This window comes from Zootoca vivipara, chromosome 2 (assembly GCF_963506605.1).
Source record: "Zootoca vivipara chromosome 2, rZooViv1.1, whole genome shotgun sequence".
NCBI lineage: Eukaryota > Metazoa > Chordata > Lepidosauria > Squamata > Lacertidae > Zootoca > Zootoca vivipara.
Genome location: NC_083277.1, coordinates 15,799,684 through 15,826,393, shown reverse-complemented (window position 1 = coordinate 15,826,393; position 26,710 = coordinate 15,799,684). Strand labels below are relative to the sequence as shown.

At 46.1% G+C, this 26,710-nt stretch overlaps 1 protein-coding gene across 1 annotated transcript; it reads left to right on the top strand.

Annotated features, from left to right (window-relative positions):
- The first annotated feature begins 6,958 nt into the window (after nt 1-6,958).
- Nucleotides 6,959-25,082, top strand: LOC118076187 (killer cell lectin-like receptor subfamily B member 1A). The gene is made up of 7 exons (XM_060271004.1): nt 6,959-7,769; nt 8,169-8,224; nt 13,100-13,335; nt 13,830-13,845; nt 14,447-14,689; nt 19,499-19,611; nt 24,352-25,082. Exons 1-7 carry the CDS (start codon nt 7,652-7,654, stop codon nt 24,473-24,475), a joined length of 906 nt encoding a protein of 301 aa, XP_060126987.1. The 5' UTR covers nt 6,959-7,651; the 3' UTR covers nt 24,476-25,082.
- Nucleotides 25,083-26,710: the final 1,628 nt, after the last annotated feature.

Sequence of the window (26,710 nt, the reverse complement as noted above, 5' to 3'; positions counted from 1 at the left end):
TAGAAAACTGCTTTCATCATGTATCGCACGAAATCAATCTGTTAGGTCCTTTCCTCTTGTCTCCGGGGATTTTGATGAGAGTTTCTGCCTGGTCTGCAGTGATACATCCTGACAGGCAGGAGCTTGTCAGGGCAGCCACATAACACCCCCCCCCCCACACACACACAAACCACAAGTGCATAGCCACACTCCCCAAGTGACTCCAAAAATACTGGCAGCTGTATAAAGGAGAAGTGAAATTATGATGGTGACAACTACTATAATTCATGTAAGAACAGCCTGACAGGACAAGCCAATGGTCCATCTCGTCCAGCTTCCTGTTCTCACAGTGGCCAACCAGATGCTTGTGGGCAGAGGCGGAGCTACCTGCTCTGATAGCCGGAGCAGTACGGGGGCGGGGCTAGCTCCTGCCGCTCACATGGTGATTGTCGGGGAGGGGCACCGCTTGCCTCTTGCCTCCTGTGCAGTGATCGTTGGGGGAGGCAGGGGCGTGGTGTGCATTCTGGGGGCGTGGCGCCTGCCTGGTGTGCATGTCGCACATCCGGGAGGGGGCCGCCGTGGTGGGACCCTATTGGAATAGTGGTGCCAGGGGCGGCCTGCTCCCTCCTCACCCGTGTTTCTCCGCCAGTGCCTGTGGGAAACCTGCAAGCAGGGCCCAAGCAGAAGAGCACTCTCCCTTCCTCTCGGACGAGACACTCAGAAGGCCCCAAAATAGTACAGTGATACCTCGGTTTAAGTACACAGTTGGTTGCGGAAGTCTGTACTTAACCTGAAGCGTACTTAACCCGAAGCGAACTTTCCCATTGAAAGTAATGGAAAGTGGATTAATCCATTCCAGACGGGTCCACAGAGTACTCAACCTGAATAATAATAATAATAATAATAATAATAATAATAATAATTATAATTATAATTATAATTATAATAATTCATTATTATCTATACCCGGCCACTCTGGGTGGCTTCCAACAAATACCAAAATACATTAAAATATCACAGATTAAAAACTTCCCTAAACAGGGCTGCCTTTAGGTGTTTTCTAACAGTCAGGTAGTTGTTTATCTCCTTGACCTCCGATGGGAGGGCGTTCCACAGGCCGGGCGCCACTACCGAGAAGGCCCTCTGCCTGGTTCTCTGTAGCTTTGCTTCTCTCAGTGAGGGAACCGCCAGAAGGCCCTCGGCGCTGGATCTAATAATAATAATAATAATAATAATAATAATAATAATAATAATAATTTATTTATACCCCGCCCATCTGGGCGGCTTCCAACAGAAATGTTAGAATACACTAATTTCTTAAAGATTAAAAGCTTCCCTAAACAAGGCTGCCTTCAGATGTCCTCTAAAAGTCTGGTAGTTATTTTTCTTTTTGACATCTGGTGGGAGGGCATTCCACAGGGCGGGTGCCACTATCGAGAAGGCCCTCTGCCTGGTTCCCTGTAACTTGGCTTCTCACAGCGAGGGAACCGCCAGAAGGCCCTCAGCACTGGACCTCAGTGTCCGGGCTGAACAATGGAGGTGGAGATGCTCTTTCAGGTATACTTGACCATGGCCGTTTAGGGCTTTAAAGGTCAGCACCAACTCTTTGAATTGTGCTCGGAAATGTACTGGGAGCCAATGAAGGTCTTTCTAGACCGGTGTTATGTGGTCTCAACGGCTGCTCCCAGTCACCAGTCTAGCTGCCGCATTCTGGATTAATTGCAGTTTCCGGGTCACCTTCAAAGCTAGCCCCACATAGAGCGCATTGCAGTAGTCCAAGCGAGAGATAACTAGAGCATGCACCACTCTGGCGAGACAGTCCGCGGGCAGTAGGGTCTCAGCCTGCGTACCAGATGGAGCTAATAAACAGCTGCCCTGGATACAGAATTAACCTGCGCCTCCATGGACAGCTGTGAGTTCAAAATGACTCCCAGGCTGCGCACCTGGTCCTTCAGGGGTACAGTTACCTCATTCAGGACCAGGGAGTCCCCCACACCTGCCCGCCTCCTGTCCCCCACAAACAGTACTGTAGTTCTGTCTTGTCAGGATTCAACCTCAATCTGTTAGCCACCATCCAACCTCCAACCGCCTCCAGACACTCACACAGGACTTTCACCGCCTTCACTTGTTCTGATTTGAAAGAGAGGTAGAGTTGGGTGTCATCCCAAGGTAGAGTTGGATGAACAGCCAGCCCAAACCCCCTGATGATCTCTCCCAGCGGCTGCATATAGATGTTAAAAAGCATGGGGGAGAGGACAGAACCCTGAGGCACCCCACAAGTGAGAGCCCAGGAGTCTGAGCACTCATCCGAAGCATACTTAACCCGAATTATGAGTGTAATTGGTTCTGGAAGTCCGTACTTAACCTGAAATGTACTTAACCTGAAGTGAACTTTCCCATTGAAAGTAATGGAAAGTGGATTAATCCATGCCAGACGGGTCCGCGGAGTACTTAAACTGAAAGTACTCAAACCGAAGCGTACTTAAATCGAGGTGTGACTGTACTGCTCTATTATGCCTTGGGCAGACCACACCTGGAGTACTGTGTCCAGTTCTAGGTGCCACAATTTAAGAAGCATGTTTGCAAGCTGGAACACATGTAGAGGAGGGCGACCAAGATGATGAAGGGTCTGGAAACCAAGCCTTGTGAGGAACGGTTGAAGGAGCAGGGCATGTTTGGCCTGGAAAAGAGGAGAGTGAGAGGAGCTAGGATAGCCGTCTTCAAATGTCTCAAGGGCTGTCCCATGGAAGAGGGAGAAAGCTTGCTTTCTCCTGCATTGGAGGGGTAGATTCTGATGAAACATTAGGAAAAACTTTCTGACAGTAAGAATTGTTTGACAGTGGGACGGACTCCCTCGAAAGGTGGTAGACGACTCTCCTTCATCCAGGGCCGGATTTTGGTTTGATGAGGCCCTAAGCTACAGAAGGTAATGGGGCCCTTTATATATCCATCTGTCCCTTGTCAACAACAAATTGTCACTGTTTTTTGTGTTGAATATATGCTATATGGTAATTTATGTACCTAATAGGTCCATACATAACACAAAACACTGTTGCTGTATGTAGGATTTATTTCATTTGTTTTTTATCTTATATTTTGGAAATGTACATCCAGGTTTTTTTCTTTAGTTTTTTTTGGAGGGCCACAAGAGAGAGGGGCCCTAAGCTATAGCTTGTTTAGCTTACACGTAAATCCTGCACTGCCTTCATTGGAGGTTTTTAAGCAAAGGGTGATTGCCATCTATCATGGACATAGGAGCCAACTCCTAGGGGCTGAGGTCCCTTAGAATCATAGAATCATAGAGTTGGAAGAGACCACAAGGGCCATCCAGTCCAACCCCCTGCCAAGCAGGAAACACCACCAAAGCATTCTTGACATATGGCTGTCAAGCCTCTGCTTAAAGACCTCGAAAGAAGGAGACTCCACCACACTCCTTGGCAGCAAATTCCACTGCCGAACAGCTCTTACTGTCAGGAAGTTCTTCCTAATGTTTAGGTGGAATCTTCTTTCTTGAAGTTTGAATCCATTGCTCCATGTCCGCTTCTCTGGAGCAGCAGAAAACAATCTTTCTCCCTCCTCCATATGACATCCTTTCATATATTTGAACATGGCTATCATATCACCCCTTAACCTTCTCTTCTCCAGGCTAAACATACCCAGCTCCCTAAGCCGTTCCTCATAAGGCATCGTTTCCAGGCCTTTGACCATTTTGGTTGCCCTCTTCTGGACACGTTCCAGCTTGTCAGTATCCTTCTTGAACTGTGGTGCCCAGAACTGGACACAGTACTCCAGGTGAGGTCTGACCAGAGCAGAATACAGTGGTACTATTACTTCCCTAGATCTAGATGCTATACTCCTATTGATGCAGCCCAGAATTGCATTGGCTTTCTTAGCTGCTGCATCACACTGCTGACTCATGTCAAGTCTGTGGTCTACCAAGACTCCTAGGTCCTTTTCACATGTACTGCTCTCAAGCCAGGTGTCTCCCATCCTGTATTTGTGCCTTTCATTTTTTTTTTGCCCAAGTGTAGTACCTTACATTTCTCCTTGTTAAAATTCATCTTGTTTGCTTTGGCCCAGTTGTCTAATCTGTTAAGGTCATTTTGAAGTGTGATCCTGTCCTCTGGGGTATTAGCCACCGCTCCCAATTTGGTGTCGTCTGCAAACTTGCTCAGGATGCCCTCAAGCCCATCATCCAAGTCATTGATAAAGATGTTGAATAAGACTGGGCCCAAGACTGAACCCTGTGGCACCCCACTAGTCACTACTCTCCAGGATGAGGAGGAGCCATTGATGAGCACCCTTTGGGTTCGGTCAGTAAGCCAGTTACAAATCCACTGAATGGTAGCATTGTCTAGCCCGCATTTTACCAGCTTCTTTACAAGAATATCATGGGGCACCTTGTCAAAGGCCTTGCTGAAATCAAGATAGGCTACATCCACAGCATTCCCTTCATCTACCAGGCTTGTGATTCTGTCAAAAAATGAGATCAGATTAGTCTGACATGACTTATTTTTCAGAAACCCATGCTGACTTTTAGTGATCACAGCATTCCTTTCTAGGTGCTCACAGACCGTTTGCTTAATGATCTGCTCTAGAATCTTTCCTGGTATTGATGTCAGGCTGACTGGGCGGTAATTGTTTGGGTCCTCTCTTTCCCCCTTTTTGAAAATAGGGACAACATTTGCCCTCCTCCTGTCTGCTGGAACTTCGCCTGTTCTCCAGGAATTATCAAAGATTATTGCCAGTGGTTCTGAAATCACCCTTCTGTCCCCCCCAATAAAATATTTGAGGGGGCTGCCCCCACAAAGTTAATGGGCATTGCCATTCAAATGGTGTGCATATGCCATATCATGTGATCAATTATGTGGGGCGGGGCTTACCTGTCCCCCCCTATAATATTCAAGTCTTGGATGTTTTAGTCAAGATTCCTGCATTGCAAGGGGTTGAACTGGGTTCCTTCCAACTCTACAACTCTGTGTTTCTATGAAAATGTGAAAAAAAACCATTCATAATAAAGCTTGAGCTGCTACCATTCCATGCACACAGAGCTTAGATGTACAGTAGCACCATAACCATTATCAATTGTGCAAATGTGTGCATGTTTTAAAAAGACTATACAGTGGTACCTCTGGTTACGAATTTAATTCGTTCCAGAGGTCCATTCTTAAGCTGAAACCGTTCTTATCCTGAGGCGCGCTTTCGCTTATGGGGCTTCCTTCTGCGTGCGCACCTCTGGCCCGTGATTTCCGTTCGCATCCTGGGGCAAAGTTCGCAACCAGGAGAAGCTACTTCTGGGTTAGCGGAGTTCGTAACCTGAAGCATTCCTAACCAGAAGCGTTTGTAACCAGAGGTACCACTGTATAGCAGGCACGTGAAGGTCTAGTTCAGGATGAGGAGAGGGTGGGGGTGTTTAATCTCTTACCCTTTGATCTTTTATCATTGCCTGAGGACACTGCTTGGTGAGAGGAAGCAGTACCAGGGAGGAGTGTTTGCTGTTCAACTCCTCCTTGAGTGAGAGTCATCTCTGGAAGGACATTGGAACTTGGGTGAGAGTCAGATTACACTTCCAACTGTATGCTTGACAAGTGACAATTTTTATTGGTGGTTGCCTCATCTCCTTAATGTTTTTTGTCCCCCGGGCTTGAGATGAGCCACTTCAGGATGATTTTATTATTTGTTATTTTATTTATATCCCAACTTTCCTCCAGGACGAAAGGGAGAAACATGCCAAGAGTAAGGCATGCTTGGTGTTATGAACTAAGCTTGGATCCTAGAGCAATAGGCAAGTGGGATCCTAGAATGCAACAACTTGCAGGAGAAGACCAATCAGGCTCCAGAAAGAAGTTAATCAGCCTATTAGGCTGGTAGGATCATAGAATGCAACAACTGATTGGCCTGCAGGAAAAGACCAGTCAGGCTCCAGGAGGGAAGCAGAATCAGCCAATCAGATGGGACTCATTGTGTGTGTGTGTGTGTGTGTGTGTGTGTGTGTGTGTGTATAAATGTAAACTGGGTATGTTCCTTCATCTCCAATGTTCAACTAACCACTTGATCGATTGAGGTGAGAGGGTGGTGGCAGTCACAGGGATTAGCCACGGCAACGCGTGGCAGGGCCAGCTAGTAATGTATATAAAAGCCTGAGGTTTGGGGGGTTTCATTCACTGTTTTACAAGCTGCAATAAAGAGCATGAAGTCACTACAGGACTCCGAGTATATTTCACTTGGCAAACCCTCACTGTGATCAACTCCCACCCAGAAACCTATGTCCCCACTGTGGAAGGACATGTGGATCCAGAATTGGCCTCCACGGTCACTTACAAACTCACTGCTAAAACTGTGTTTATGGAAGACAATCTTACTCAGCTATGAGTGATCACCAAAGAAGAAGAAGACATTTCATCCTCGCAACAAGCATGTGAGGTAAGTGAGAACCTGTGACTGACTCCAAGGTCACCCACTGAGTTTCATGGCTGATTAAGGGATTTGAGCCCTGGTCTCTCAGGGACTAGTTTGTCAGAGATTTTATGGGGCACCGTTTGCTGTGCAAACTTCTTGCCTGCCTCTGAGAAGCTGTGAAGAGCTCCTCCTGCAGAGCTGAGCCTGACAATCAGATATCTGCTCCACCTCACCAGTTTTGATCATGATTAGGGGATCGCATCCAGTTCAAGTACATTGACAGAGTAGAGACTTGCAGTGCAAATCCTAAACATTGTACTCAGAAATAACTCCTATTGTATTCAGTTATCTCAATTACTTCCAGGTATGTGAGATTAGGACTGCAGCCTAGGAGGCCTTGACTAATTATAGAAGAAGAAGAAGAAGAAGAAGAAGAAGAAGAAGAAGAAGAAGAAGAAGGAGGAGGAGGAGGAGGAGGAGGAGGAGGAGGAGGAGGAGGAGGAGGAGGAGGAGGAGGAGGAGGAGGAGGAGGAGGAGGGGAGTTTGGACTTGATATCCCACTTTATCACTACATGAAAGAGTCTCAAAGCGGCTAACGATCTCCTTTCCCTTCCTCCCCGACAACAAACATTCTGTGAGGTGAGTGGGGCTGAGAGACTTCAAAGAAGTGTGACTAGCCCAAAGTCACCCAGCAGCTGCATGTGGAGGAGCAGGGAAGCGAACCCGGTTCACCAGATTACGAGTCCATCGCTCTTAACCACTACACCACGCTGGCTCCATCAGGCACAATATCCTCCAGACATTGCTGAACTACAACTCCCACCTTCCCTGACCATTGCTCATTCTGGATAGGGCTGGTGAGAATTAGGAGCACAATAACACTGAGAGGGCAACCGGTCCCCAACCCTTGATGTACACAGCACTGCCCTAGGTCCCTGCTCCAAAGACAATACAATAGGGAGAGAGACAACCAAGGGATGGGTGGTGCAAAGGATGAGCGATTTTTTTTTTCTCTTCTGAAATTGGTCCCCCTAACTTGCAACGGAAACTGGTTTCTATCCTTTTTCTTACTTTTTTTGTTATTAAAGGTTATAGGCAGCATTGAGTAATCAAAAGACATATTAGCAGAGGTGTTGAAGGTTGGTCAAGTTTGATGAGGTGCCATTTCCTGTGCAACCTCCTTTCTGCTGCCTCTGACAAACTGTCAAGAGCTGCTTCCCCTCAGAGCCGAGCCTGACGATCAGAGGGCTACTCTGCCTCAGGGGTTTGGATCATGAACAAGGGATCACATCTAACTCGGGTACATTGTCAGGTGGAAGATGCGCCCTGCTACTTTAACTTCCGACCGAGGGAGAATCAAGGAAGGCACAAGCCCAAATTCCCGATGCAAGGTAAATAACGGGTTACTTGTACAAATTGGGAGTTCTCTAAGTTGTTAAGGAAAGCAACTGTGGCGATTTAGCATGTCACAGACATCGTAGGGAGTGTTCAAGTGACCAGTTTTCACTACTTGGTTTCCGTATTAATGCGGATAAGGTATGCCCTTCCCTACTTTTCTGCTAAGCATTCAAATGTGCGTTAAATGTTGAGCGCCTTCTGTCTTTCTTCCAAGTGGCAAGTCTTCTTCTAGAGATGGAAGCACATGACTTACCCCCAAATAATACTGGGGACTGTAGTCTATACCCAACAGAGCTACAATTCCCAGCACCTTTAACAAACTACAGTTCCCAGGATTCCTTGGGGGAAGGCATGTGCTGTAAATGCGCTTTAACTACATGGTGGGTACGCAGCTGTCATCCATCAAACCTCTGGGAGAAGTGAATTTTTACCTGGCACTGGAAAGATGGTAAGATGAGAGTACGTGTTACAAAAGATTTGCCCTTTTTTTGGTCTCTTGGTACATAATGTGCAGATTATCGCTCCTTGCCTTTCACAGACAGTGAGCTGTCACCAACAGCAACCAAGGACTGAGGGAGAGGCAGAGAAAGTCACACTACGGCAGTATTCATACCTCTAAGTGGTCACACCCAGGCCCATCCTAGCCATAGAGGCTAGTGGCGCGGAGAACCACGGCGCCGGGCGCTGGAGGGCGCTGGAGGGCGCTGGAAGGGCGCCAAGTGAGCGCAGGGTTCGGGCGATCTGGCCAGGACTGCGCTCCTTCTCCAAGGACTCTGTGCTGCACCTCCTTCTCATTTTCCCAGCGCTGGGTTCCGCTCAGTCGAGCTTTGCTACCAGCGCGCGCACAGCGCCCAAGCAGCTCTTGCTGGTCCCGCGATGCGCGCGCTGGTGGCGAAGCTTGACTGAACGGAACCCAGCACTGGGGAAACGAGAAGGAGGCGCAGCGCGGAGTCCTCGGAGGTGGCCTCCCGCTGCTGCCGCGGTCCGCTTGGCACTCCCGGGCCCTTGGAGAGGCTCTGGAGGGACCTTAGCGCCAGGGCGCTGGATGGGCTTAAGACAGCCCTGGTCACACCATACATTTAAAGCACTCTTACACCCCTCAGCAGTCACATAGAACCCTGGGGAAGGTAGTCTGGTAAGGGTGCTGACTCTACAGAGTTACAAACCCCTGCATCCTCAACGAACAACAGTTCCCAGGATTCTCCATGACTGCTAAAGTGGTAAAGGAATATGGTGTGGATAGGACCTATGTATTTTGGGTAGAAAGACATGGGGCAGAGGCAGATTTAGGGGAATGTGACCAGTTTGGCCACATTGGGTGGGGAGCCTCGGGGGGGGGGGGGGAAGGGTGCCACAGGGGGCTCAGCAACTATTATGTAGAATGGAAGGTGAGGTGGGTGTCACGGTCGGGTCAGTGGGCGGTTGAAGCCCTGACTGAGGACGTCAGGACCAGAGGCAAGATGGTGATGTAGAAGCAGGGACAGGTGCAGGGCTGAGGGTCCAGCAGCAGGCAGTCGCAGGGTCAAGGAGCAAGGCAGAGGCGAAGGTCTGGGAGTCAGGGAGCAAGGCGTCGGCAAGGCAAAGGTCCAAGGGTCGAGGATCAAGGCGTCGGCAAGGCGAGGGTCCAAGGATCAAGGCATCAGCAAGGCAAGGGTCCAAGGAGCAAGAGGCCAGAGGCAACCAGGCAGGGATAGCGTTGCTGTGGCAAAGAGCTGAAGGGAAATGCTAAGCTTTTATCCCTCCCAGCTCCTGCCACCAGGTGCAGTGAGGTATCAAGTGGCCTCACCTGAGTGACCACTCCTTGCCTCTCCAGCACAAGCTGAGGTCTCACCTGAGTGGCCACTCCTTGCTTCTCCAGCACAAGCTGAGGCAGGCCCCAGTCCTGCAAAGCACTACAGGCCCCAGAGCCTGACTCCTGCCCATACCTCTGACAGTGGGGGGGGGGCGCTGAATTTAGGTGCCGCACTTGTTGTTTAGTCGTTTAGTCGTGTCCGACTCTTCGTGACCCCATGGACCATAGCACGCCAGGCACTCCTGTCTTCCACTGCCTCCCGTAGTTTGGTCTGTAGTTTGTAGTTTGTAGTCTGTAGTTTGTAGTTTGAGTTTGACCAAACTACGGGAGGTGCCGCACAGGCCACCGCTAAAATTGGAGACCCCAATGGGGAGATGCAGTTTTGGCCAGGAGAGACCCTCAATCTGCCATAAAGTCGAGTTTGCCAGTCCCTGCCTCTGCAGTAATCTCATTTTACAGCTATAAAATCACAGGCTTGGAGGAAACTGGGGGGGGAAACACCCACACGACCGCCCCCCCCGTTTAGTTCAACCCCTAACGTATTACAATATGTTTGTCATCTTGAGCTTCTTGGAGTGAAGATGGAAAACAAATTTTAGATAGGAAAAAAATACGTGTTTTCTTATTTATTTATTTGACATAGATATTAACAATACTTAATTGCCAACACCTCCATATTTCCTTTTAGAAGACTCTGTGGTTGGGTTTGTGATGCACGCATGTGACACGACGGATTGACACACATGAGAACTGGAAAATAATTTGCCCCCTGACGAAAGTGTCTAGCGGATTCTGAGAGGGTTTTTTGCTATTTCCTGTGTCATTTCAGTGTATCTGTTTTAACAGGTGTAGGCGCATGTCCACACGAGTAGGGTAGCAATTATGGATGCATTTTCTGTATGTTCAAAAAAACAATAATAAGGTGTCAGGAGGCTCTCGGCAGCTTCCGGCCGGTTGTCCAGGAAAGTATAAAGAAAAGGAAAAGTTTCTTACAGTCCTTTCTCTTTTTTCTAACTTCACACAGAGAGGCTATAGAAGCCAGCCTCTTGGATAATGGCATTATCCCGAGTGAATCTCCACCCCTCTTCTCTCCCACTTCCTCATTGGTCATCGCCATCACATCCTCTACCCACCAGCCAAAGAACAATAGACTTCCCTTGCATGTCTGGATCCTGAGGCAAGTCCAGTCAGGCGTGTAGCAAGGGAGGAGCGTAGGGGGCGGGCCGCCCCTAGCTCCAGTCTGGCGGGGGCACCATGCGGGGGCAGCGCCCCTGGCCCTTGGTCCGCCCCTTGCCTCCTCCAGCTGAGCCGCCACCGGCCGAGCCATCTGGCTGAGTCTCCCCAGCCACTCTGGGCGCCTCCCAATCGAATATTAAAAAAATACAGCATTCAATATTAAAAACTTCCCTAAACAGGGCTGCCTTCAGATGTCTTTTTATATTAGGATAGCTGCTTATTTCCTTGACATCTGATGGAAGGTGGGTGCCGCTACCGAGAAGGCCCTCTGCCTGGTTCCTCTGGTTCCCAAGAGACGCATTCCCCCCACAACCCTATTTTTACCGCACATTTGACTTTATTATTATTATTATGGTGTTTATTATTATGGTGTTTAATTGTGGTAGGATTGTCTACAGCCTCTAAGATTCATGGTCCATTCCAGATTCAAACATCTGGTCCATTTATGAGTCACTCTCACCTTTCAGTCTGTGGTTTGATCTCCTTATGAGTCACTGTATAAAAGGAAGCTCTCTGTTTTTTTGACAGTTTCACTGTTTTTTAAAAAATATTTCTACCTTTTGCTGCCTGCTACCTCCATGTGTAGTGGAGATTGCCCTAATGCCAGAGTTGGAAGTGAGAGTCAACTGCCATTTCTTTTGACCAGTATGTGGAATATCAGAACAGTGTCATCTTGTTCAGGCAAGAAAATGTATAGGGCTGCAGGAAACTTATATGACAATAAATCTGCCTGGGGTGATAAGACACTGCTGTTTTTAATGGCCTGTTCTTATGCAACTTCACAGGAAGTGGTTAAGATCAGTTCTGTGTTGGCCAAGTCATCTTTCTCTTGTTTTTGTTTTTTTTGGTGGTGAGCAAAGGAAGTTTATTAGAAGGACTGAGGGTAGCTCATCACTCTTCAACCAGGCTTAGAATCATAGAATCATAAAGTTGGAAGAGACCACAAGGGCCATCCAGTCCAGCCCCCTGCCAAGCAGGAATCACCATCAAAGCATTCTTGACATATGCCTGTCAAGCCTCTGCTTAAAGACCTCGAAAGAAGGAGACTCCACCACACTCCTTGGCAGCAAATACCACTGTCGAACAGCTCTTACTGTCAGGAAGTTCTTCCTAATGTTTAGGTGGAATCTTCTTTCTTGCAGTTTGAATCCATTGCTCCGTGTCCGCTTTTCTGGAGCAGCAGAAAACAACCTTTCACCCTCCCCTATATGACATCCTTTTATATATTTGAACATGGCTATCACCCCTTAACCTTCTCTTCTCCAGGCTAAACATACCCAGCTCCCTAAGCCGTTCCTCATAAGGCATCGTTACCAGGCCTTTGACCATTTTGGTTGCCCTCTTCTGGACATGTTCCAGCTTGTCAGTATCCTTCTTGAACTGTGGTGCCCAGAACTGGACACAGTACTCCAAGTGAGGTCTGACCAGAGCAGAATACAGTGGTACTATTACTTCCCTAGATCTAGATGCTATACTCCTATTGATGCAGCCCAGAATTGCATTGGCTTTTTTAGCTGCTGCATCCCACTGTTAACTCATGTAAAGTTTGTGGTCTACCAAGACTCCTAGATCCTTTTCACATGTACTGCTCTCAAGCCAGGTGTCTCCCATCCTGTATTTGTGCCTTTCATTTTTTTTGCCCAAGTGTAGTACTTTACATTTCTCCTTGTTAAAATTCATCTTGTTTGCTTTGGCCCAGTTGTCTAATCTGTTAAGGTCATTTTGAAGTGTGATCCTGTCCTCTGGGGTATTAGCCACCCCTCCCAATTTGGTGTCATCTGCAAACTTGCTCAGGATGCCCTCAAGCCCATCATACAAGTCATTGATAAAGATGTTGAATAAGACTGGGCCCAAGACAGAACCCTGTGGCACCCCACTAGTCACTACTCTCCAGGATGAGGAGGAGCCATTGATGAGCACCCTTTGGGTTTGGTCAGTCAGCCAGTTACAAATCCACTGAATGGTAGCATTGTCTAGCCCGCATTTTACCAGCTTCTTTACAAGAATATCATGGGGCACCTTGTGAAAGATGCAATGCAGCTGGTATTGGACACTGCAGAAAGCAGGATGGATAGGCCTTTGTTCAGATGCCCTCATACTACCGTGTTTCTCATATTATAAGACATGTCTTATATTTATTTTTTCCTCAAAAAAACACACTATGGCTTATTTTCAAGGGATGTCTTATTTTTTTCTTCCTTCTCCTGCTGCGGCCGGCATTGCTGCTGCACCTATCACTATGTCTTATTTTCGGGGTATGGCTTATATTCCTTGAATGCTTAAAAATCCTGCTATGGCTTATTTTATGCGTATGTCTTAAAATATGAGAAACAGGGTAAGCTCGCTCTCCTATTGCTGGCTCTTGTAGATGACCTGCTCAGACAAGCTCGACGGCATCGCTTCATCATTGTGTCTGGATGTGTTACAATCTTCATTCTAGTGGGAGCCATGATAGCGCTCAGCTTTTGGGGTAAGGACCTTAAGACTGAACATTACCCCCAAACTGTACTTAATGAAGCACGCCAGTGCATGTAGACAAGTAGGTACCACTGTGGCGGGAAGGTAAACGGCATTTTCTTTTCCAATAAATCTTAAGCATACCATTACCCTCATCTTGCTGATCACCTAAATGGTAATGCCTTTTAAAGTTTTTCAGATGAAACAAGCTCTGGAGAAGGCCCAATCCTGCCCAGGACCCAGCAATGAAACACAGCAGACCAGGACCACCCCAGAGCAGTGTCAGGCTCTGCGGCAGTTTCTGTGCAGGCCACATGGCAATCACGTAGCAGGTAACACCTGAGCTTTCAGTAGCCTTTGGTCAACAGGAATACAGGCACAATGATGATCCAGCTAAAGTCAAAGGCTTGTGGATCCCATTGATTCCAATGAAAAGGTTGTAAAATATATGATTAACAAAAGAACTGGTTCAAGTAAAGCAATATGAGCTTCTACCTAGGGGCAAGTGTTGCTTCTTCTTCTTTGGCGATCACTCATAGCCGAGTAAGATTGTCTTCCATAAACACAGTGTTAACAGCAAGTCCGTAAGTGACTGTGGAGGCCAATTTTGGATCCACACGTCCTTCCACAGTGGGGACATTGGTTTCCGGGTGGGAGTTGATCATGGTGAGGATTTGCCAAGCGTGCCTTCCTCTTAGCACGTTTCTCCCTTGCATCCTGAGTTGGAGTGTCTTCAAAGCCCATGACACCTTTGGTAAAGGCTCCAACTGGAGCGCTCACAAGCCAGTGTTTCCCAGTTGTCAGTGTTTATGCTACATTTTTAAAGATTTGCCTTGAGGCAGTCTTTAAACCTCTTTTGTTGACCACAACAAACTAGGTGTTGCTAGATCAGGGGTCGCCAACATGGTGCCCTCCAGATGTTTTGGAACGCAGCACCCATCAATTTGCATGGCCAACTGTCATGGATAATGGAAGTTGTAGTTCTCAACATCTGGGGGGCATCGGGTTGGCTATGTTAGCTGTGTTTTTTAAAAAAACCTCAGGACACAAGCCCATTGCATAAAATCTGCAGGTGCTAACATATGTAAAGATGCAGATTTAGGCATGCTTTCAGAGAGACAGCCACCTTGTAACCACAGTAAATAGCAACCCGCAACCACAGGAAAAAGCACCCACTTTTGAAAGAACTGGTGGAGCTTTGGGGCCTGGTGCTTGGGCTCATTGGGATGCCCTCTAACAGCACACCTGGCCTCGTGGTTTTGTCTTCTTCCAGAGAATTCAGATTGCAGGCTCTGCCCTGAAAACTGGCAGCGCCATGGAGACAAGTGCTACTGGATTTCCAGAGAGAAGGAAACCTGGAACAAGAGCCGGAATGACTGTGCAGCAAAAGACTCTCAACTTGCTGTGATACAAAAACAGGTGGAATTGGTAAGTCCTGATTAATAACTTTATTTTGTTGATACATGTAGTCAGCACTTTGTTTGTAGTGCCGTACTTACTAGTATGGCGTACGCTCACCTCCTTTTTTTGCTGCCTATGGCAGCCATTTTGTCATAGGTGCCAACTCCCAGATTGAAAAATCCGGGATCGGCGTGACACCGGAAGTCGCGCTGCGGCCATTTTGGAACTGGGCAGAGCAGCACTGGAAGTTGCTTCTGCGCATGCTTCTGCTCATTTCCAAAATGGCCTCAGCCCCGGAAGTCACGATGCGGCCATTTTGGAACTGGGCAGAGTGGCACCGGAAGTCGCTTCTACGCATGCTCTGCCCATTTCCAAAATGGCCGCAGCGCCAGAAATCGCTTCTGCGCATGTCCAGAGACTCCAGACATGCGCAGAAGGAGCCTCCCCGGGCCGGTAAGAATCCGGGGGATTAACGAGGTTTTTAAAAATCCAGGCTGCCAGCGGGAAACGGCTGGAAAAACGGGGGTTTCCCGGGGAATACGGGAGACTTGGCAGCTATGCATTTTGTGCTGCCATCCACAGTCCATTCATCATGATACAAGTACTGACACCTCTTTGTTTTTATTTTCATCGCAGTCGAGCTGGGTTTTCTGCTCTTTTATTTATTTGATTTCAGTCGCTTCCTGTGAAGAGCTTCAATGGGATTTTGCCACACAATTAAAACTTACAACGGGCCAGTCACATGTATAAAAAGAATTTTAAACACAATATAGATGCTGAGTGAGAAAAATATCTCCACTTAGATTTGTTGAAGGTATAAAGTATCCACCAGGTGCCCTGAAGAACGTAGAGACAACACCATATGTTTTTGGCCTACAACTCCCATGATCCCTAGTTAGCAGGACCAGTGGTCAGGGATGATGGGAATTGTAGTCTGAAAACATCTGGAGGGCCAAGTTTGAGGAAGCCTGCTCTAAGGCAGTGTTTCCCAACCTTGTACCTCCAGCTGTTTTCGGACTACAATTCCCATCATTCCTGACCACTGGTCTTGCTAGCTAGGGATGATGGGAGTTGTAGTCCCAAAACATCTGGAGGCACAAGGTTGGGAAACACTGCTCTAAGGTGTAATAGGAGGGACTTCCAAAAGGTCATTTCAAGACTCTGTAAACTGAGGTAATTTTAGTCCCTGATGTCATATGGAATGGAATGCCTTGGCCCTATAGCCAGCTGCATTTGTAGTGGGGCATTTTTTGTTTGGGGGGGGCAGGGAGGCACTTTATATATTGGGATATGAAAAGGTCAAGCCAACTGACAATTTACTATGAACACCAGGAATTAAATGACTGGATATTTTTATGCTGCATGAGAGAAAAGGATGATAAGGATACAGCGAACAAGGGAATGCTGAAAGGTGTAAAACAAACAAAATAGTTTACACTATAACTAAGAAGTTGAAAACTAGTGTGGAGCTTTTGTTTTCTCAAAATAATCATCTTTTAATCTTGTATCACCACACCAATACAAAAGGGGGGGGGGGTTGAGAAACAGACCCATTGCTTGGTCCCTGCTCCTGCCAACCTAGCAGTTCAAAAACACGCCAAAGTGCAACTAGATAAATAGGTACTGCTCTGGTGGGAAGGTAAACGGCGTTTCTGTGCGCTGCTCTGGTTCGCCAGAAGCGGCTTAGTCATGCTGGCCACATGACCCGGGAAAACTGTCTGTGGACAAACGCCAGCTCCCTCGGCCTATAGAGTGAGATGAGTGCGCAACCCCAGAGTAGTCCGCGACTGGACCTAACGGACCTAACGGTCAGGGGTACCTTTACAAAACAACAATAGTCAAGCCTTTAGGAGTGGCGCTGAGAATAATATGTACAACTTTCTTGTTGAAGTCAATGAGATCCAGTCCATAGCTTTGTAAAATGTTTACTGCATAATAGACTTACAAACTTACAAAAATGCTGGAACGCTTTCTGACTGGTAGGCTCACAATACATCTTTTCTGAGAGAAAAATACTGTAGCCCCCTTTCCCAAGGTTTACAGGTTTTCCTAGAATTAGAGTAATGTAAAAAAATTATCAAGTGGTTACCTCTCCATTCTTTTTCAAATGCAACCCCCCCCCCCAAATTTGCCAAACTCTTGTGAATTATTAAGTCTCTGCTACTGAGTTAGAATGGAAAATGTTGACACAAAAACGTCAGGAAGTTGGCAAAAGTCACATCTGGAAAATTCCTTTGAAAGATATCTGTGCTGCTCTATTTTAAGAGAATCTTGGCTGCAGAAAACTCTTCTCTTGTCAGAGGGTTATTCTTAGGGAGAGAAGTTGGTTCCTGTGCTAAAAAAGAAAGTCTGATTAAACCATGACGCCACCGCAGTGATTATTGCATCATTTCCAGAAAATTTCCTGTTCATGTCAAGAAGACACATTTGGCTGCTCTGATTTTCCAAGAATATTGCAGAGGCGAGAGCTTTCCCCCGCCCAAGGTGCAATCTCCAAGACGTTCACACACACAATCAGGCTTTTTTAAAAAAACCTTCAGTTGTTGTTAAAGGAGGCTTTTTCCTCCCAAGCCTAATTGCACCTGGGGAGGGGCAATTTTGGAATGATGTTCATAGCTGGTAAGGGGTAATGCAGACAGTGGAATTTGCTGCCAAGGAGTGTGGTGGAGTCTCCTTCTTTGGAGGTCTTTAAGCAGAGGCTTGACAGCCATCTGTCAGGAACGCTTTGATGGTGTTTCCTGCTTGGCAGGAGGTTGGACTGGATGGCCCTTGTGGTCTCTTCCAACTCTATGATTCTATGTGGTTCACAGAGTCACAATGGTGGCACTATCTTCCTATGAGAGGCCACTCCAAACAGCTGGACAGAGTTGAGGGGGTGCGTGAAGGGCCGTCTTTAGCAGATGTGACGCCGGGGTACAAATATCCACCCAATGCCCCCAAATTATCATGGATAGTGTTGGGGTGGCTGTAGCTGCACACTGCCAGCCAGGGGGCCCACAACTCTCCCCCATGCCTCTGCGGGAGAGCGATCCCCACAGCATACCTGCCAAGTCTCCCGCTGAAAAATGCGGGATCAGCAGTGGCGCGGCACCAGAAGTTGCATAGAAGCAACTTCCGGGGCCGCTCTTCCCATGTGTGGGCACCGGAAATCGGGCAGAGCAGCACTGGAAGTAGCTTCTATGCATGTCCGGTGGCCATCTTGGTGGCAGCCATCTTGGTGGTGGCCGCATGGCCGGACACCATCAAGATGGTCGCCGGGCATGCGTAGAAGCGACTTCCGATGCCGCTCTGCCCGATTTCCGGTGCCCACACATGGGAAGAGCGGCAATCAAAATGGAGGCTGCCTGGCAGGTAGGAAATCCGGGGGATTTCCGGGATTTTTCTCCATTCAGGAGAACAGCAGGAAACGGATTAAAATCCGGGGTTTCCCCACGAAAAACAGGATACTTGGCAGCTAAGCCCCACAGAGGCTTGGGAGTGAAGCTGTACCCCTCCCAAGCCTCAGCGGGAGGAAAGAGCAGCTTGTTGAGGTTTTTGGCTGTGTGAAGATGTGCATCTGGTCACATGGCAATTAAGAACTGGCAACATGCCCAGAAGGGTGAATCAGCCATCTCCAGGGGCTCATAATCTGCCTGGTGATGGAAGCCTAGCAACAGCTAGGTAGGTGATTGGTGTAGAAACCTTTAAAGACTGAGAGTGAACATGTGCTCTGTGTGGAGAGTTCTGGAGAGTCTGTGTATTGGAGCATGTGGTTGTATAGAGAGAGAGAGAGAAGTACTGATCTATGTTCTGTTTGTTTTTTTCTTTGTAAATAAAGCTGTACATAGTTACTCAGTACTAGTGGCAGTGAGTTCCTGTGTCCATACTACCTGCCTACATCTGCGACCAAGAAGTTTCTGCTGTGCCTGCGATTACTCTGCTGAGTCCAGCTGGTATTAGTTGGCATTTACGACCAGATTCAGCCTTGCTGGTCTTAACACAGCTTCTCTCCCAAGCCTCCTCAGGAGGAGAGCGATCCTCACAGAGGCTTGGGAGGGCGTGCAGGGAAAGGGGAGGCCGCCAGCAAAGCCATGCAGCTCACCCACTTGCTGGGGAGCCCCTGAAAGGCCCGGCGCCCTGGCGCGACGCACCACTAAGCCCTATGGGAAATACGGCTCTGGGTGCGTGTTGTGAAACCTGCCATTGTTCAGAAGCAGAGCTTAAATGTGAGGTCTATCTAACGCTAACATCAGAACCAGCTGCCTTAAAGTTCAATCTATGAATGCATATTTCTAGGGTTGCTATATTCAGAAGAGCAGAAAGGAGGACACCTTTGCCTAAATACGGATCGCTGTGATGACTCTCATTTTAAACACCCCTAGTATATGTAAGCTATAGAAGTTGTAATATATTGCTGGTAGCAATGTTCTTAACTTTAAAGAGCCTGCTGGAGTAGAGCCACGGGCCCTGTAACTACAAGCGCCCATGTGACCACAACGCTGGCCTACAGCCGCTGATCCTCATTGGCCCTGGGGAAGAGGGCGTGTGCATGCTGCGGAATGTTCCCGTTCCATTCATGAAAAATGGCGAGGGATGGGAGTGTGACACATGGGGCTTTTAAAATTGTTTTTTTAAAAGAACAACAACAACAAAATCCTTGGGTTACTGTAAACAAAACACACACACACACATTTGGGCAAATTTTAAAAATCCACCCAGACACAGATTTTAATTCTGAAAAATATAGTGTGTCTGGAAAAAACAGGACATGTGTCAACCAGACCTGGAAAAGAGGGTGTGTCCTGGAAAAAGAGGACATATGGCAACCCTACGACGTCCTTCTTATATCCTTGACAGGATTTCATACATCATAAAACTGAAGGAGGGCAACTTCTGTGGATTGGAGTGACCACCATGCCTCCTGCACATGAATGGTCTTGGGTAGATGGCTCCCCACTAAATGACACACTGTGAGTATTTCCATCCCACAGTTTCATACTGGCTGGAAATGTGTGTGGTTCTTCTACCCCCAGTGTTATTCTGCACCTCCTCTACAGTTTTCTTCTATTTTACTGTACAGTTATCTACCCTTCGAGATCATTATCTGCTTCATGACACTTGCTTGTGCTGACTTATCTTTAAATATGCAGACATCAAAGGCTCAAACCATGATGAGAGCAGATATGGTAATTCTCTCTCTCTCTCTCTCTCTCTCTCTCTCTCTCTCTCTCTCTCTCTCTCTCTCTCTCTCTTTCATTTTCTCTTTTTTCTTTTCCTTCCTTCCTTCCTTTTCTGATTGCAATGGAAATGGGATGTTCTTGTTCTTGTTATATTGTTAATATCCTGGCTTGCTCATCTGTGGAATTCACAATACATTAATGATAACAACAACAACAACAACAACAACAACAACAACAACAACAACAACAACAACATATTACTTATACCCTGCCCATCTGGCTGGGTTTACCCAGCCACTCTGGGCGGCTTCCAACAGAAGAATAAAATAATCGATTAAGAATTAAAAGCCTCTATAAACAGACTTCCAGTTCACCGCGGACATCTTTGGAAGCGCGGGATAGCCCCTCGGGGAATCCTGAGCTTTTTGGGGCGCACGGAGGTACTGCAAAGGCTCTGCGGACCTTCAAAAACCTCAGGGGGGGGTTACCTGAGGGTCGTGGCACCCAGCAGTGCCCAGCGTGCTCTCCTGCACCCCGGATTTCTTGCGCTATTTGCGTGGAGAGCTGGGGAAGGGATCGAGCTGCGGGCGCGAAGGGGAGAAGACCACTAGCCTCATTAAGCGCAGTCTCTGGCTTCCAATGTAGAGCGGTGAGCTTCCAAAAGATAAGTAATTCGTGATTTATAAAGGAGAAATTAAGATCTATTTAAAATCTGGCGAATTTGGATGGCTGAGGGCGTAAAAAGGGGGTCCGTCCCAGCAGCGGTGTGGAAGATGGCGCAGTAACAAAATCGCAGGAATGGAGACGGGAAACCGAAACTATCTGCTGAGTGAGTTACACTGAAGACCTCTGCTATTTCTAGTGAGGCAACAGACTGTCTTTGTTTAAAGTTGCTTTGGAACTTTCATAAAGTTACTTTGTTATCCTGCTGGAGGAACGGAACCTGCTGTAAGCCTTAAACTGTATCTGTTTGATCTGCCTGATCTCAGCCCATAAGACTTGTTTGCCTGTAAAATAGAAGAAGTTGGACTCTTGGCTGGATTTAAGTTGAATAAACAAAAAACGAAGATGATGATAAAAAATCTAGAGAAAGAGGAAAAAGAGGAGCTACAACAAAGATATGGTATTGCAATCGCAAAAAAGTACAATATTTAGGAATATGGATGACAGCAAAGAATATAAATTTGTTCAATGATAATTATGAACCGGTTTGGAAAGAAATAAAGAAAGATTTAGAAGTATGGAATAGATTGAAGTTGTCGTATCTAGGCAGAATAGCAGCTATAAAGATGAACGTGCTACCCAAAATGTTATTCTTATTTCAAACAATACCAATAATAAAGGGGACAGGACAATTCAAAGAATGGCAAAAAGAGTTGCAAAGATTTGTCTGGCAAGGGAAGAAACCAAGAATAAAATATAAAATTTTGATCGACAAAAAAGAAAGAGGCGGATTCTCCATGCCGGACTTAAGAACATACTTTGAGGCGTCCTGCCTCTGCTGGATAAAAGATTGGATAACACTGGGTAACACTGACTTGTTAGATTTGGAAGGATACAACAACAGAGCCGGTTGGCATGCATATTTATGGTATGATAAGAAAAAAGCACATAGAGGATTCACGAACCATGTGATAAGAAGATCATTGTTTGAAGTATGGGAAAGAAATAAAATGCTGTTAGAGACTAAGACCCCATGGTGGATTTCGCCAGTGGATGTATTTACAGTAAAAAAGGTTAATATGGAAGGAGAGAGATTAACATATGAAAATTTTTTAAGGAAATCAGAACAAGGATGGAAATTGAAGACATATGAAGAAATTAAAGACTCTTTGACTAGTTGGTTGCAATACCATCAAATAAATGATATATTCTCAAAAGATAAAAAGATAGGATTTGAGGACAAGAAGTCCAAATTCCATATAGAGCTGCTAGAAGGCAAAACAAAATTATTGTCTAGGATGTATGATTTGTTGTTAGAATGGCACACAAAAGATGAATTGACAAAAGAGGTGATGATTAAATGGGCAAAAGATTTTGGGCATAACATAGAATATGATAGCTGGTTGAAACTATGGAATCAAACGTTAAAATTTACCGCATGTACCGCTTTGAAAGAGAATTTTTGGAAGATGATATATAGATGGTATTTAACTCCAGTAAAATTATCTAAAATGTATAGAATGAATAATAGAATGTGCTGGAAATGTAAGGAGAAGGAAGGAGACTTTTATCATATGTGGTGGAAGTGCGATAAGGTTAAAGAATTTTGGGAAATGATATATAACGAATTGAAGAAGATTTTTAGATATACTTTCCCTAAAAAACCTGAACTATTCTTGTTAGGAATGATAGGTCAAGAAATTAAAAAGGAAGACAATGTATTATTTTTGTATGCAACAACAGCGGCTAGAACTTTATTACCCCAAAAATGGAAGACACAGGATTTACCGACGATTGCAGAGTGGCAGACAAAAATGATGGACTATGCAGAATTAGCGAGACTTACTAGCGGGATCCGGAACCAGGGGGAAGCAAGGTTCCTAAAAGACTGGAGTAAATACGTGGACTATATGGAAAAGAACTGTAGAAGTTTAAAAACTCTTGCAGGGTTGAAATAAATCCTGCGAACTGACTTTAAGGGGAAGAAACAAAGAAACTGCGAGATAAGCTTTGATTAGAAAACCTAATGAAGGGAGGGAGGGAAGTCAAAATAGAAGATAGTGGGAAAGATCAAAAGAATAATGTATGTTACTGTGATATTTTGAATATTTGCACATTTTGGTTGGATGTTTATAAATGTGTGTTAATTGGAAAATTTAATAAAATGTTATTTAAAAAATAAAAAAAATTAAAGCCTCTATAAACAAGACTGCCTTCAGATGTCTTCTAAAAATCTGGTAGCTGTTTTTCTCTTTGACATCTGATGGGAGGGCATTCCACAGGACGGGCGCCACTACTGAGAAGGCCCTCTGCCTGGTTCCCTGCAACTTGGCTTCTCGCAACGAGGGAACCGCCAGAAGGCCCTCGGTACTGGACCTCAGTGTCCAGGCAGAACGATGGGGGTGGAGACGCTCCTTCAGGTATACTGGACCGAGGCCATTTAGGGCTTCACAATACATGTAACGATTTCACTGTGCAGGGAGCTAATCAGTCAATTACACTCTCCAGTCAAATTGTGATGTCTTCCATGCATTCTAAAAGACATAAAGAGGAGTAGAACAACATAAAAAAGGCCACATCAAGAGCGAGAAACACATGCAAGAAAACACACATTACACAGTAAGCCACACATAAACCATACATAAAGCAAACAAGAAAACTCCAACAGGGAAAACCTCCCCCTGCCCACTTCAACAGAAAGAAACAGGCACAGAAAAAAATCCAAGCATCAGAGTAAGCCATCTATATCTTGCAGCACACTTGCACATCAGCATTAAGAGAGCCAGTGTGGTGTAGTGGTTAGAATGTTGGCCTGGGACCTGGGAGACCAGAGTTCAAATCCCCTCTTGGCCATTAAGTTCCCTGGGTGACTTTGGGCCAATCTCTCTTTGCCTAACCACCTTGCAAGGTTATTGTGCGGGCAAGAACCACGTACACCACCTTGAGCTCCTTGAAGAAAAAGCAGTAAGTAAAAATATAGTTAAACTATAAAAAATATAGTTATAGTTAAAGCTATGGTTTTCCCAGTACAGTCATACCTCAGTTTAAGTACGCCTCGGTTTGAGTATTTTCAGTTTAAGTACTCAGCGGACCTGTCTGGAACAGATTAATCCACTTTCCATTACTTTCAATGGGAAAGTTCGCTTCAGGTTAAGTACGCTTCAGGTTAAGTACAGACTTCCAGAACCAATTGTGTTTGTAAACCGAGGTACCACTGTAGTGATGTGTGGAAGTGAGAGCTGGACCATAAAGAAGGCTGATCTCCGAAGAATTTGTGCTTTTGAATTATGGTGCTGGAGGAGACTCTTGAGAGTCCCATGGACTGCAAGAAGATCAAACCTATCCATTCTGAAGGAAATCAGCCCTGAGTGCTCACTGTAAGGACAGACCGTGAAGCTGAGGCTCCAATACTTTGGCCACCTCATAAGAAGAGAAGACTCCCTGGAAAAGACCCTGATGTTGGGAAAGATTGAGGGCACTAGGAGAAGGGATGACAGAGGACGAGATGGTTGGACAGTGTTCTCGAAGCTACCAACATGAGTCTGACCAAACTGCGGGAGGCAGTGGAAGACAGGAGTGCCTGGCGTGCTATGGTCCATGGGGTCACGAAGAGTCAGACATGATTGAACGACTGAACAACAACAACAACAACAACAACAATAATAATGATTAAAGAGAAAGGAACTGACACTCAATTCTAGAAGCATTGCTCATGATAGCTTAAAATGGACAGTGCACATTTGGAAACTCAGCTTAGGAGTATAAAGGGGGGTATGGGGAGAGATGCCATCACTATCAAGGTGAAAAAGCAGATTTGGCCTTCCTGTGACAAATGCTCTTTGCTTGACTTTCTCCTCTGTTCTGCAGATTGCAAGTCACAGGTCTTGCTGAGGCGAACAGCTGCGGGATGCTGAAGGGGAACAGAGTTAACTCAGAAGCCTGCAGTGCCGTAGCCAAGTGGATCTGTGAGACGGAAGTTCATCTGGTGTAAATAACAATAAAGGAGAGAGAGAGAAGATGTGGGCCCTGCAATAACGATGGCAAGATCCTGTGATGATTGTCCTGACACATGCAGCCGAATCAAAGGGGAAAAGATTGCTTTTGAGACAATGTTTGTTCTTTGTGAAAAGCGCTTCTATGTCAATCTCAAAATCAGTGGGCCTCTTAAAACTTTGCAGAAGTGTCCCTGTTGGGTGTGATTCGTTTCCAGAAATGCTGGAGACAGTGACCCACTCACTTAGCTTGGAAGAGGTGGAACATGGAAAGTAAGAATTTCCATACCTAAGTTACATCTGAAATCCTTGGACACTCTTTGCAAAGTGGAAATAGTAATGTTAGTGCAGTGGTTTCTTGCTGGTCTTGGGGGTTCTTAGAAAATGCCAAAACTTGTCACCTTTTGGAGCTGGACAGACAAATTAATGGATCACGTGAAGAACACAGTCCCCCTTTAACTTCACCCTACCCCTTTTCTGACAGGTGTACCGTAGCTCATGTCATGTACAATTAATTCTCATTTTCAACCTAAGTTGCACTCCCCCCTTTTTAAAAATATATTTTTATTAAAGATTTATTAGTTTACAAAAGTATGTGCAATGTTGCTTTCTTCCAGTTGTGTTTTCTACATATCAGTTTCATTTGTTGTGAGACATTAGTGTTACATTAGGAAGAAAAGGGGGAAGAGTTGGAGCAGGATAAGTTGCTCTTTCTGAAACAATATGAGAACCAAAATATGATGCCTTCAAAATTCACACTTAACCCATTTTTTTGATGCCATTATTCAGCCAAACAGTGTTTACAAAAATGCATATATTAGGGGTAAATGTGCATAGAAAAGAATATACAGTGGTACCTTGGTTCTCAAATGCCTTGGTTCCCAAACACCGAAAACCCAGAAGTACGGTAAGTGTTCCGGTTTTTGAACGTTTTTCGGAAGCCGAACGTCCGCTGCAACTGTCAGGTATTGTTTCCGGGGTGCCTGCACCAATCAGAAGATGTGCCTTGGTTTTCAAACATTCCAGATGTCAAACGGACTTCTGGAATGGATTAAGTTTGGTGCTTTTGTTTTTGCTATTTATTTTGAGTTTTTGTTTTTGAGGCTTTTTTGGTTAATTTGTTTTTGTGACTGTGGGGAACCCAGTTCAGCTATTGATTGATTGATTGTGTGACTGCAGAAATGGAGAAAAGCCAGGGCCGGCTTGTCGTAGACCCCCGGTGGCGCAGGGCACCATGGCGCCGGCCCGCCCGCTGGCCCGCCGGCCCGCCGGCCCGCCGCGCAGCTGTGCGCGGCGCCCACCTGCCCACCACGCTGGGAAACGGGGCGGGCGGGCGCCGGAGAGATCGCGCTGTGCCTGCCCGCCCGCTGCGCAACAGCGCCACGCCCACCCGCCCACCGCGCTGGGAAATGGGGCGGAAGGGCACCGGAGAGATCCGGCGCACCATGGCGACAGGGGCGCTTAAGACGGCGCTGAGAAAAGCCCCCCATCCAAACAATGACTATCATCAGAACAGGTAAGAAAAAAATTAATTTAAATTTTTATCATCTACAATACTGTTTTATTTATTTTATAGTACAGTACATTGATTATTGCTTTCATTAGTGGTCTTGTTAGTAAAATTCATCTTAGATTGCTGTTTTAGGGGTTGTTTTTAAAAGTCTGGAATGGCTTAATCAGTTTTGCATTACTTTCTATGAGAAAACGCGCCTTGGTTTCGGAACACTTTGGTTTTCAAACAGACTTCAGAACAGATTAAGTTTGAGAACCAAGGTACTACTGTACTAGAGAAAGTAGCATACAAAAATTATTTACATTAGGAGAAATTGCTTTCGAAAATGTGCACATTCGTTAAAACTGTATACAAAGAGATGTGTATACTGTAGTAGAATAAATTTGTATCAAAATGCTGAAGAATTCTCATGAGGTTTTCTTTTTCTAAATGGTGAATTGCTGCAGAAATTTGGAGAATGAATTTAAGATTGGAGAAATTGGAAATTAAGAGAATTGAAACTGACAGATTCTTGCATCCCTAGTCTTGACTTATACCTGATATAGTATCTGCCCCATCTCTTTCTGCAAAGAAGCAGTGCAGGCTGGGATGAATGGACATTGTTTTAGGACAGAAGTGGGCAACTTGTGGTCCTCCAGGTGAAGACATGGCTATGTTTCTCAGTGGGTAGCCAGCCCAGCGTTCACCCTGTAATTGCAGGCTGATGACATCAGCATTCAGG

Excerpts from the sequence above, each read along its gene's own strand:
- LOC118076187 (XM_060271004.1), top strand. The coding sequence starts at position 7,652 with ATGAACAAGGGATCACATCTAACTCGGGTACATTGTCAGGTGGAAGAT. Across the intron at positions 8,225-13,099 it reads TACCTGGCACTGGAAAGATG|GGCTTATTTTATGCGTATGT; the intron begins GTAAGATGAGAG and ends AAATCCTGCTAT. Across the intron at positions 14,690-19,498 it reads TACAAAAACAGGTGGAATTG|GATTTCATACATCATAAAAC; the intron begins GTAAGTCCTGAT and ends TATCCTTGACAG.